The sequence below is a fragment of the Cajanus cajan genome, chromosome 4 (genome assembly GCF_000230855.2).
Source record: "Cajanus cajan strain Asha chromosome 4, NIPB_CcT2T_4, whole genome shotgun sequence".
NCBI classification, from domain to species: domain Eukaryota; kingdom Viridiplantae; phylum Streptophyta; class Magnoliopsida; order Fabales; family Fabaceae; genus Cajanus; species Cajanus cajan.
The window spans coordinates 78189688-78200740 of record NC_138520.1 but is presented as its reverse complement, the minus strand read 5'-3'; the positions used below and the strand labels follow the sequence as shown (position 1 = coordinate 78200740).

General features: G+C 29.5%; 1 protein-coding gene and 1 long non-coding RNA gene across 5 annotated transcripts; one reads left to right on the top strand and one right to left on the bottom strand.

Moving 5' to 3' along the window:
* Nucleotides 1–2055: 2055 nt before the first annotated feature.
* On the bottom strand, nucleotides 2056–2825 carry LOC109801780 (uncharacterized). The gene is made up of 4 exons (XR_002240047.3): nucleotides 2658–2825; nucleotides 2542–2581; nucleotides 2353–2417; nucleotides 2056–2124 (listed from the first exon to the last, which is right to left on the bottom strand). It is a non-coding gene; the product is annotated as an uncharacterized LOC109801780 (long non-coding RNA).
* A 1844-nt stretch (nucleotides 2826–4669) lies between these two features.
* Nucleotides 4670–6872, top strand: LOC109802858 (heavy metal-associated isoprenylated plant protein 21). 4 transcript variants are annotated; one of them, XM_020364263.3, is made up of 4 exons: nucleotides 4672–4882; nucleotides 5169–5244; nucleotides 5619–5912; nucleotides 6525–6872. In XM_020364263.3, the coding sequence occupies exons 1-3, from the start codon at nucleotides 4814–4816 to the stop codon at nucleotides 5909–5911; spliced, it is 438 nt and encodes a 145-aa protein (XP_020219852.1). In that variant the 5' UTR covers nucleotides 4672–4813; the 3' UTR covers nucleotide 5912; nucleotides 6525–6872. The 4 variants fall into 4 exon arrangements, with proteins under 4 accessions (XP_029127878.1, XP_020219852.1, XP_029127879.1 ...); XM_029272045.2 differs by having other exon boundaries at nucleotides 4670–4886; nucleotides 5173–5244; nucleotides 5619–6872; XM_029272046.2 differs by having other exon boundaries at nucleotides 4729–4886; nucleotides 5619–6872.
* The last annotated feature ends 4181 nt before the right edge of the window (nucleotides 6873–11053 follow it).

The window sequence follows — 11053 nt, the reverse complement described above, 5'->3', positions numbered from 1 at the left end:
CTGAAACTTTTAATATATCTTTCTTTTTCCAAATCTTTAATATATGTTGAGTATTGAAAGTTCATCTTAGGACAAATCTTAAAATTCACGAAGGATATGAAAGTTCAACACTCAAAACGCAAATATCAATAATTTATTATACCTAAGACTCAAAGTATACTTATTAAAATGAAAATTTATTAGATAATTTAGGATCATCACATGTCTATAATTTTAGCCAATCTCTATATAATACACATTTAATTTTTATAATTTATGAGAAAAATTAATAATATTTAATTACATGTAAATTAATTACGAATTATGTAATCCATAATAATTTTTCTTATTAAAATATATATACAAAATATAAATTATTCATCGATAGCATATGTATATTAACAGCAATATTCGAATTCTTACAGGTCTTTAACTTGATTTTTTCAAAATGTATTTATTTGAAAAAGGAGTTTATCTATATCGCTTTAATTCTGAAAAATCGTGAAGTTCTCTCTTCACAGTTTTTAATAAAAAGGAAAAAGAAAAACTTTTATATTTTATTATTTATTTTTGTGTCTATTGCGATATATTTTTAACAATAATGAGAATAAATTACTTATAACTTCACGTAAATTATTTAAATTCTTCATTCTTAACATAATTTTAGTGGCTCAACTCTTTTTTGTGTAGGCATTTTTATTTTAATGTAATGAGAATATTTTTGTCATTCTTTTTAAAAAAAATTGATGATTTTTGACATATAATTCATTCAAATATAAGTTATTGAAACATTAAAAAGTACTTCTAAACTTGTATTAAACTATGATGATAGGATACTTCTATTCATTCACATATACTTTCATAATGTTTATTGTTCCAAGTTTATATTTAGTATGGGTAAATTAATTGTTCTCACCATAGTATAATATAATAACAAAAAATCCCACATTCACCATTCCATTTTCTTTTACTTGTGGTTAATTAACACTTTTTAAAATGACATCACACATTCACCCAACCTCGATTTGGAGGCTTCTATCTAGGTATGACAATCTAACCCGCTTCCGTGGGTACCCGCCCGAACCCGTCCCAATTTGAATGGGGAAAATTCATGCTTATTGGATTCGGGTTCGGATTTTCCCCGATTGATAAAATCGGGGGCGGGGACGGGGATGTTAATACCCACCCCGCTCCCGCTTCCGCCCCCATACCCGCTCTCATACCCGTCTCCGCCCCGCTTAATAATATAATTAAAAATTTATTTTTATATATATATAAACCAAAATTATAAATATTTATATGTAAAAATTTATATTATTTTACTTTTCTTTTATTTTTTTAAAATTGTTCATATTTATTTAAAAGAAAAATAGAAGAAAAAAATAGGAGCAGAACCGGGGGCGGGGGCGGGGCGGGGAAACCCGAACCTCACCGGAGACAGGGATGGGGACCTAAATTTTATCTTTAACGGATATCAAAGACGGGGCGAGAGTGATTTAAATTTACGGAGGCGGGAGCGGAGAACGTAAAACTCGCCCCGCCCCGTTGCCATGCCTACTTCCAACAAATGGGATTATAAGATGCAGATTGGAGGGTGGTGGAGGAATGCATCAAAGCCTTTAATTAAGAACTTGATTCAATTCTGAATGGCAAATGGTGACTAAAGCTATCCAAACAAGGTTTCTTTCCACATCATTCCAAACATTGATTGCCCACACCATACCATAAATTGGAGGGTCATCCTCTCTTTTTAATTATGGGCTTATCATTATCTCCACATATATGCTTCTCTCTAACCACCATAACCCAATGATCATTGGGCCTAAAGATTAACTTTCATAAAAGGGGCTTACTCATTAGTCATAACCCTTGCTTGCCTTGGGCCCAATGGAGAAATATATAAGTAAGAGATGTATTATTTAGAATTGGCAGATGATAAACACACCTCCACTCTCGTATAAACACACCCCCTTTTTAAAAAAATATATATAAAATGTCTAAATTACCCTTAAAAAAAATAAAATTCTTAAATTTACACCCCCTTCCCCGCACCCCCTTCCCGGCACCCCCCCTTCCCCGCACCCTGCATTCTTGGCTTATAACTCCAGATGCTCCAATTGCATGGTTAATCATAGTTATTACAGTCTTCAAAAACAAAACCAAAAATGTGATCGTAGAAACAAGTCAGTCAGAAGCATTTGTTTAACCTTTTTTCATACGGCAATTATAAACAATGCACTAATTGTTAAAAAAAATTATTATCATGAACTGACAGAGACAGTGTCTCATGGGAAAACTACTGCATATAATATAACCATGTTAAATTGAAAACTATATAAATATTAATCTATATTTACAAGAATTCATTCATACCGTTGGACCTGCCAACAAAGAAGTCCCTGAGTCTGCAATGGCTGAACAACCATCAGCACAATATCCTGATAGACAATTAGATCAGGTCAGACCAAATAAATTGAAACTATAACGCATTAATGAAAATGCCAACAATACATCATGGGAAGAACAACTTGTCACTTCTGCTAACACATTTTCTACACATACCAGTGGGTTTACCGGCAATAAGTACATCTCCCATATCAAACTGAAAATAAAAATGAAAATTAACAAAGAGAAAAATGTAAATAAAAAAATATTAAGAATTAAAAAAAAAGTATAACCTGCCAATATCCTTTTCTGGTCACAGGCACGTAAGTGTGCTTTCCCTTATAGTGAGCAGGATCAACACCACCAAAAACAATCTCACCCCCTTCCTCTTCCTCTGGGTTGCGGTTGAACCAGAATGAAAATACCGGTTCCTTAATGAGACCTTATTGCGGGAGTGCGGGGAAGGGGGGAAGGGGGTGCGGGGAAAGGGAGTGCGGGGAAGGGGGTGTAAATTTAAGAATTTTTTTTAAGGGTAATTTAGATATTTTATATATTTTTTTTTAAAAAGGGGGTGTGTTTATACGAGAGTGGAGGTGTGTTTATCATCTGCCTAGATGGATAAAAACAGGAGGGGAAAAATGGAACATAAAGTAAAATAAAACAAAAATTATATATTGTTTAGATAAGTAAAACTATAAAAAAAAATGCACTCATTTGAATGTGTATAGATTTTTATTTAATAAAATGTTTATCAAATGTTACCAATCCTTATGTATGGAAAGGGAAAACGACTGATATAAATCCAGAATTTGGAAGGAATGAATAATATATCTGCCTGCCAAAATGGGAGAGAAGAAAAACCAAAAGCACAAAAATGTTCTGAGTCAACAACGAATTTTGATTCTTGGGCGGTGGTTCTGTTCTGCATGTGGGGTTGCACAATGCTTTTTCTTCATTTTGTCCTTTTTTTAGGGTTTGAAAGATATAACCACTTTTCACTTTAGGTAAGTTAGGTCACACAGAACATACATTGGGTCAATTATTCTCCTCTCCCATTGGAAGAAAAATTATATATGCTCCGTTTATAACTTTTAATTCTTTTTATTTTTTTTAAACATTTCCTAATTCCCAAAAAAAAATTATTTCCTAACGTTTTCACACATTTACATTTTTTTTTTTACGTTGTTACTTCACTAAACCAACATAACTAACGGTATTACACGTGAACATGAATTGTCACAAGTGTTTTAGGATTTTGATGAGCTTTCACCTTTTTATAGGTATGAGTTTGAATTCTCATACCACATACAAACTAACAGAATTACACTGTACCCAAAAAAATTGACGTTATTGACACATAAAAAATAATAATAACACCTTTAAAATAACATTATTGAAATCTAAAAAACTTGATATAACTATAAATATAATATATATATATATATATATATATATATGGCTTTTTAAGGATGATTTTTTAATAATAAATCAAAGTTAAATGTGACGATTTGTTTACGGTGAAACTTTTAAATCGAAGTTGCTTCAATATTAAGCTTTTATTTTTTTATTTTTTTTATTCTTCTTAATAGTACATGTTAATGATCATACAAAGAAAGTTTCTTTCGGAATAAAGAATGCTCCATACAGAGAAAGAGAAAATTATTTGGAAAAAATAGAGTATACATATTATTAAATGTATAGAATTAATAACTAATAACCGAGATCTCCATTAAAGTATTATGTATAAGAGTCACTTTTCTTATGTATCTTTCATTAAACATTGATAATATATATATATATATATATATATATATATATATATATATATATATATATATATATATATATATATCATTACACCATTTCATAGCTTGTATGAAACTAACCATTCTTACTTGATTTTCCAACAAATATTTTTTTTATAATAAATGATATTTTAGATGTATACATTACCTTACATAAAAAAATATTTTTTTAATGTATTGATTTCCTTAAATCACAGTGTATAATGTTGAATTGATATTGGAAGTATATGGAATATTGTTGAAAAGCAAGGCATACTCATTGACAGAAAAGAAAGACAACACAAAAAAACACTTTTTATAATTCTACGTAGATTTGAAACATTTTTTTTCTCAATAAAACATGGCACCACAAGACCAATTTTAAAGCATATATCTTTCATGTTCTTATGAACCACTAATGTAGCTTTATGGGCACACATGTCCACTTCAATTATTTCTTCTTATTATAATGATAGATAATATATAATTTAATGTTCTAGACACTGCTTTGGAATGAAGTTCAACTTTCTCTCTATCTAGCTGGTGAATCTTTGAGTTTCCTATATAAACACCACGCTCTCATGCGTGTCGATTTGTGCCTGTGGAGTCTTCTCTCTCACTACTCTCACTCTCCCTGCCTTTGGCCTTTGCTTTTTTGAAAGGAAATGGGTGCACTTACCTACATCATCTCCAACTTTTGCACAGTTCCTAGACCAAAGACCAAAGCAATGCAGGTAGGTAGGCATTCCCTCAAGAATAAAACTTGAATGTTATTTTATAGTTGTTGATGATGTTATTCTCTATAATCAGAATATTTTGATAATACAAAATAAAGAATTTCATTCGATGTCAACTACATATATAATTAAAAACTCAATTTTCATGTGTTTTGTTCTTTCCTTTATACATCCCTTATTTTGTCACACTTTTTTTAACTTCATTCGTTGATTTCATTTCTCTAGCTAGCTTGGCTTTACTATTATGTATCATTCATTCCTCACATATTTGTCTTCGTTTTAGACAGTTGAGATCAAAGTCAAAATGGACTGCGATGGCTGTGAACGAAAAGTCAGAAATGCAGTAGCCACAATGAAAGGTTCTAATCCAAGTTTTATTAATAGATATCTATATGTCTATATTAGATGCCTAGCTAGCTAAATTTTTGGATATTTAATTTATATCACGATATATATCATAATCAGTATGATCAAGGGGTTATATATATTTAAATTCTTATAGTCTAGAAGTTGAAATTTTCAGTACAAGGTCCGTACGCATGTACAGTATTCATGCTTCGTGCTTAAAAGATCGACTTTGTCACATTATTCACGTCTTTACTTAATCTCTTAAGCTTTTGAGATATTTGATTTGCAACAAATTAACTATATATTAATTATTACCAAAACCACGTATTAAATGTGCACTATACAAAATAAAACAAAGATAACCTACATGCATAACGTGTTGCAGGAGTAAAATCTGTGGAGATAAACCGAAAGCAAAGCAAGGTGACAGTGAATGGTTGTGTTGATCCAAACAAGGTGTTGAATAGGGTAAAGGGAACCGGGAAGAAGAGAGCTGAATTCTGGCCTTATGTTCCACAGCATGTGGTGTCATATCCTCATGCCTCCGGCGTCTATGACAAAAGGGCACCTGCTGGCTATGTCAGAAATGTCCAGACATTTCCAGCATCAACTGAGACAGAAGAGAAGTACATGTCCCTCTTCAGTGAAGACAACGTTAATGCATGCTCCATCATGTAATGTAATGTAACCGATATCAATATCACAGATAACTGATCATTCTCTAACACTGATACACATTTTTCTATTAGTAAAAGTTTATTAAAAATTACATAAATATATAAATGATAGTCATTAGATAAAGAATAAGACAAAATTTAGATATAGTATATAATTATTGTTGTGTTATCTTCCATCAGAATTAAAATTTTATTTCAATAAATAATTATATGCATTGATATTTGATAAAATCTTTTAATACATATATATTGAGATGAAACTTCAGTTTTAATTTAAAAAATATACATTACTGTGATAAAACTTTAATTCTAATCGAAGAATCAATAAATACTTAAGATACTGCATATGTTGTATCATGCATGTAAGTTCAAGTTTTTATTCGAAGAAATAAGTTCATGCAAAATTGTATTTCTAATAAACTTTAACTAATGATAAAGAGAGTATATGTCAGGAGATGTCAGAATGCTATTGTTCTCGTATATATCTACCAGCTTTTTCTTTACACCAAGTGTGTTGGAGAAGAGTCAATGAATGTATACTACAGAGTCTTTTTTCTACTTTTTGGTTAATGTATATATCTTCGGGACCAAACTGATCTGAATTGCCATGCTAGCGTGATCAATTATTGAAGCTTCGTGGAAACTGAAAAACGCTGGAGTGCAATCAAACTTTAGAAGCTATATATTTAAATATCAGAAATCATTTTCGAAAGGTGTTGAGAGGAATTTGATTCTCGCTAGCTGCCTACCACAGACAAATCGAATAGCACTACCAAAAAAGGACCACTGTTTCTTAACTAGCTCCTTCGTTAAGCCAATGTGTAACACTTCACTTATACTATAGTTAAGTACATTTATTTTTTAATTTATTGCATGTGGAAGACATGATTGATAACATGTCAATGTAAAGGACGATTTACAATTAAGGAACTTGTACTAGCAAGGATCGATTGTGTGGTGAATTTTGTGCCTTCCTTTTGGAATGAGACAACATATAACTTTTATGTATAAAAAAAATATATAAAAAAAAAAGACAGATTTTTACTTCACTTTTGTTGGGAAATTGCGTGCTATTAACGGCCCTCCAAAGTAAACTAAATAGTAATTTACCTAAAGATATATGTACGTTTTCCCTTTATCTCAAGAACTCTATCATTTGAACATTATATTTCATACAATATTACTCTTATCTTAAAAGGGTTTTTTACTCTTAGAAATAGCACTGTAAGTATTAGTGGAAATATTAGAAAATTAAGCAAACTGGGAACCACGAACGGATAAGGTTTACGTCAAATGTATTATCAAATTGTATCAAGAAATTTTTTTAAAAAAATTTATTATGATCAGTTACTTTACTTATTTTTCTTAGTCTTGTTTTATCTTTTAAATCATTATTGATTGTACGTATCCACATTCGTAAGGTTTTCGTACGCAAAAAACATCGTTGTTTTAATTATACAAATCTTGTGGTGAAAAAGTTGTTATCATCATTGTAATACTTTGCAAAAATGCTTGCAAGTGGACTTATTCTACATTTGGGGATCACTTTATCCGTTGAATCCGAGAAGGTTCCTTTTATTCTCTTTCACTTTCTTTTCCCCCAGCTATAACCTTATGTTCTCCTTTCTCTCTAAAAAAACCTTTTTTTTTTCTTCTTTTTTCTGAGTGTATTATTTTACTTTAATTTTCAACGTTGCAAAAGTTGTTATCATAATTTTTGGTCCCGATTTGTATTATTTTACTTTAATTTTCAACGTTGCATCTAAATTTTAAGGACACTCAATATTCATGAGTTAGAGACTAGAGAGGATTGGAAGAAAGAAAAAAAAAATACATAATTAATTCATGATTATAAGTGGGTTGCAAGTGAAAATTTCCCTCATGATATCTATATAGTTTGTGAAGGTTAGTTGAAGTTTTGCTTTTGCAATAAACTTTTTAAAATTTTAAATACATGCTTTTATTTATAAAAGCATACAACAATTATTGAATTTATTTTGTATAACGAAAATATACAAGTAGAATTCTTTTTAGATTTTAAAATAAGTATGTTAAAGATGAACTTGATTATGATCTTCAGCAAAATTTCTTGTTTGTTTAAATTTTGTCACTTGTAAATGGAAAAATTAGATAGATTCGCTCTAGCAAAATGTAAATGACTTTGTAAGTCGTAAACCTTACGATGGAGTGCCTTATTAATTAAGATTTGTAAAATCCAAAATGAAACCAATAATAATAATAAGTAAATTAATGACAAGAGTGATGTATTTTCTAATAAACATCATTGCTTTTCATAAAAATACCACGGAATATGCGCTTACCTTAGAGGTTATTAGTTACGGACGACGTACGTAAGAGATAAATGGTGCATCGCTCTTCGGGAAACAGAAAATTAAAGAAATAATCCATTTTTAGTGAATTATAAAACAAAAAATAATCAACAAACGAATGCAAACTTGCACTCGTTTTGTGATTTGGATGCTTATATTTTCATGCCAGTAATAATATATAGTACGAATTTGTTTAGCACAAAAACTTTTATAACCTTTAATCGCCTTTGATTTCTGTTAAAGAATTTTTTAAAATTTTTAATTTTACATTCGACCAATGATATTTGGACATATTTTAATATTTTGTTTGTATACCTACAAGTCCTTCATATGAGTAAAATAATTAAAATTCATCATTTTAAGTGATGTCTTATATTCGAAATAGTAATTAAACTTGTCATATAACTTAAAATTGATCATTTTAAATGTGAAGCTTGGTATCATTCTCACAAATAAAATTTTTAAAACTAATTTAAATGAATAAAACTATCTAATTCTATACTCTATTTTAATCATATTACATTATCACGAATTAATATATATATATATATATATATATATATATATATATTAATTTTTTTTAATCAGCTATATATATATTAATTATAGTATTGAAATAATATATACATTATCAAAATTAAATAATAACTAATCTCTATTAGAGACTATAAATATACATAACATAAGTATTTTTTTCTCAACATATTTTATTTCATACGTAAAATTAGGATTCAATCTCTAAAAGAAATATAAGTTAATACTATTTATTTTAACCAATGTTATAAAGTTAATATATATGAAATCTGAAACATCTATTACTAACTTGTTGTCAGCAACTAAACCAATAATTGACATGTATACATTCCTTGTCCCTCACACCTCAATCAGTTTTGATTATGATTTAAGCCAGGTGACTGTTCTTCACCGCCAAACAAAAAGTGTAGAACACACATCCATCATTTGAAATCTCACTTTGGCATCAGTTGGATTATAGAGTAATGCAGCATCGATCAGTGTGGCCAATAACAAGGGTACTGTAGTTGAATCTGATGTTGTAATGGTAATCTTATCTGATCGGGGCCATTTAGTTGATGAGGACCAGCCAATTACAAAAGACAATGTAAAGAAACCTTTATTTAATGCTTTGCTTTGGTAGCTACTAAGCAAATATATTCCAGCTTTTATTTATAGCCTTAGCAAGCACAATCAACCAACGCCGCTAAGCATCACCATAAATATATATTCCAACTTAATCACTGTCCCTTTTGACCATTTTTTGGTTCCCTGTAGCGTATGCCCTCTTCCATAATTCCATCCTAATAAAGACCATTGCATGCATTACTTTATTCATAAGTGTTTCTATGTCTTCAAAAGTTTTACATCATGAAATAAAAAATAGTTTATAAACATTTATTCTCTTAACTTATACTAATATTTCTTTTCAAGAAAAAATTATGATACTCTACCAAACACATAATATATTTTAGATATAGTAACTCTAATAATATCAGCTGACTTTATTTATATTATAACGTTAAAATTAAGTAATGCTAAAAGGTGGGTGAGGAATTAATGATAAGGAGCTGCACCCTTCAAAATGGAGGCATTTTTGTAAAAGAAAGCTTCTGCTAATAAAGGATCTGTGGTAGTGAACTTTTCAATAACATCATTTTGCTTTGCTTTTGATTGACACATAAAAGTCCACTAACAACCCTTTTTTACTATAACTTAAATGTATTTATATTCTAACCAGTAGAAACAGAATATTTTTCATAAATGAATATTTGCTGCATCAGAAAAGAAGTCAATATTTGCAAGAAAATTAAGAGCTATTTAGTGATCCCTGGCACGATGAAGATGTTACTGTTACACAAATTAATTGCTACAAGATAATTATTAAATTAACTTTGATTGAATATATACACAGGCTATCTCTCTCTGTGCTTATTCATGAATTTAATAGGACGCAGCTGAAACAATTTATAGTTTTCTATTCCAAAATTAATGGAGACATAAATCATGACGATGATTTCGAAATTGAGCCTCACCCTCGTAATTCTTGAATCGGATTATAAATATGTCATTAACGCTCTATTTAGGACTCAATCACACTATTCGGAATATGAATCTTTTCTTAACAAGTGTAAAAAATTATTACACACAATTATCTGAACTTATCATTAAAATTTATTTTGAGATAAACTAATTGGGTCACTCATTGTTTAATTAAGGCGTTATAACACTATGCTAGTTCTTACATTTTTAAATTTATTCTCTCATATATTATTTTAATTTTGAAAGAAATAACATAATCTTATTTTTAAAAAAAATCATGACGATGATGGTAAAATTTATCTGCAGCTTTCGGAAGCTTTAGGTACTTAATTAGTGGAAATTTCCACATTTAAATACTAATTTAGTAATTGATTCTTCTATGATTATTGGATACAATCAATAAGCTGTGTAGAGCTAATTTAATATTCTGTCACAATCACAGGACCGCAATCTGAAAAATCATCAGATTCTGACCTCATCGAGACCTCGAGAGTTAATGATTGATTAAGATGTTTGCTATAAAATATACCACATGTATAGAATTCAGAGAACTTTAAACTATTGATTTGATCTTTATAATGTTTTCTATTTTAAGTTTTACTTTCTACGGAAAAAAAAAATTTTAAAATCAATTCTAACTTGATTCTAACACCAGAGTAAAATTATTGACGGAGAAAAACTGTCATTGTCTTCTTTTTTTAGTTTTTATCAAAGATATTTTCGATCGATAGATAGACTAATTATTTTTAAGACTAAAA

Excerpts from the sequence above, each read along its gene's own strand:
- LOC109802858 (XM_029272045.2), top strand. The coding sequence starts at position 4,814 with ATGGGTGCACTTACCTACATCATCTCCAACTTTTGCACAGTTCCTAGA. Across the intron at positions 4,887-5,172 it reads GACCAAAGCAATGCAGGTAG|TTGAGATCAAAGTCAAAATG; the intron begins GTAGGCATTCCC and ends CGTTTTAGACAG. Across the intron at positions 5,245-5,618 it reads TGCAGTAGCCACAATGAAAG|GAGTAAAATCTGTGGAGATA; the intron begins GTTCTAATCCAA and ends AACGTGTTGCAG.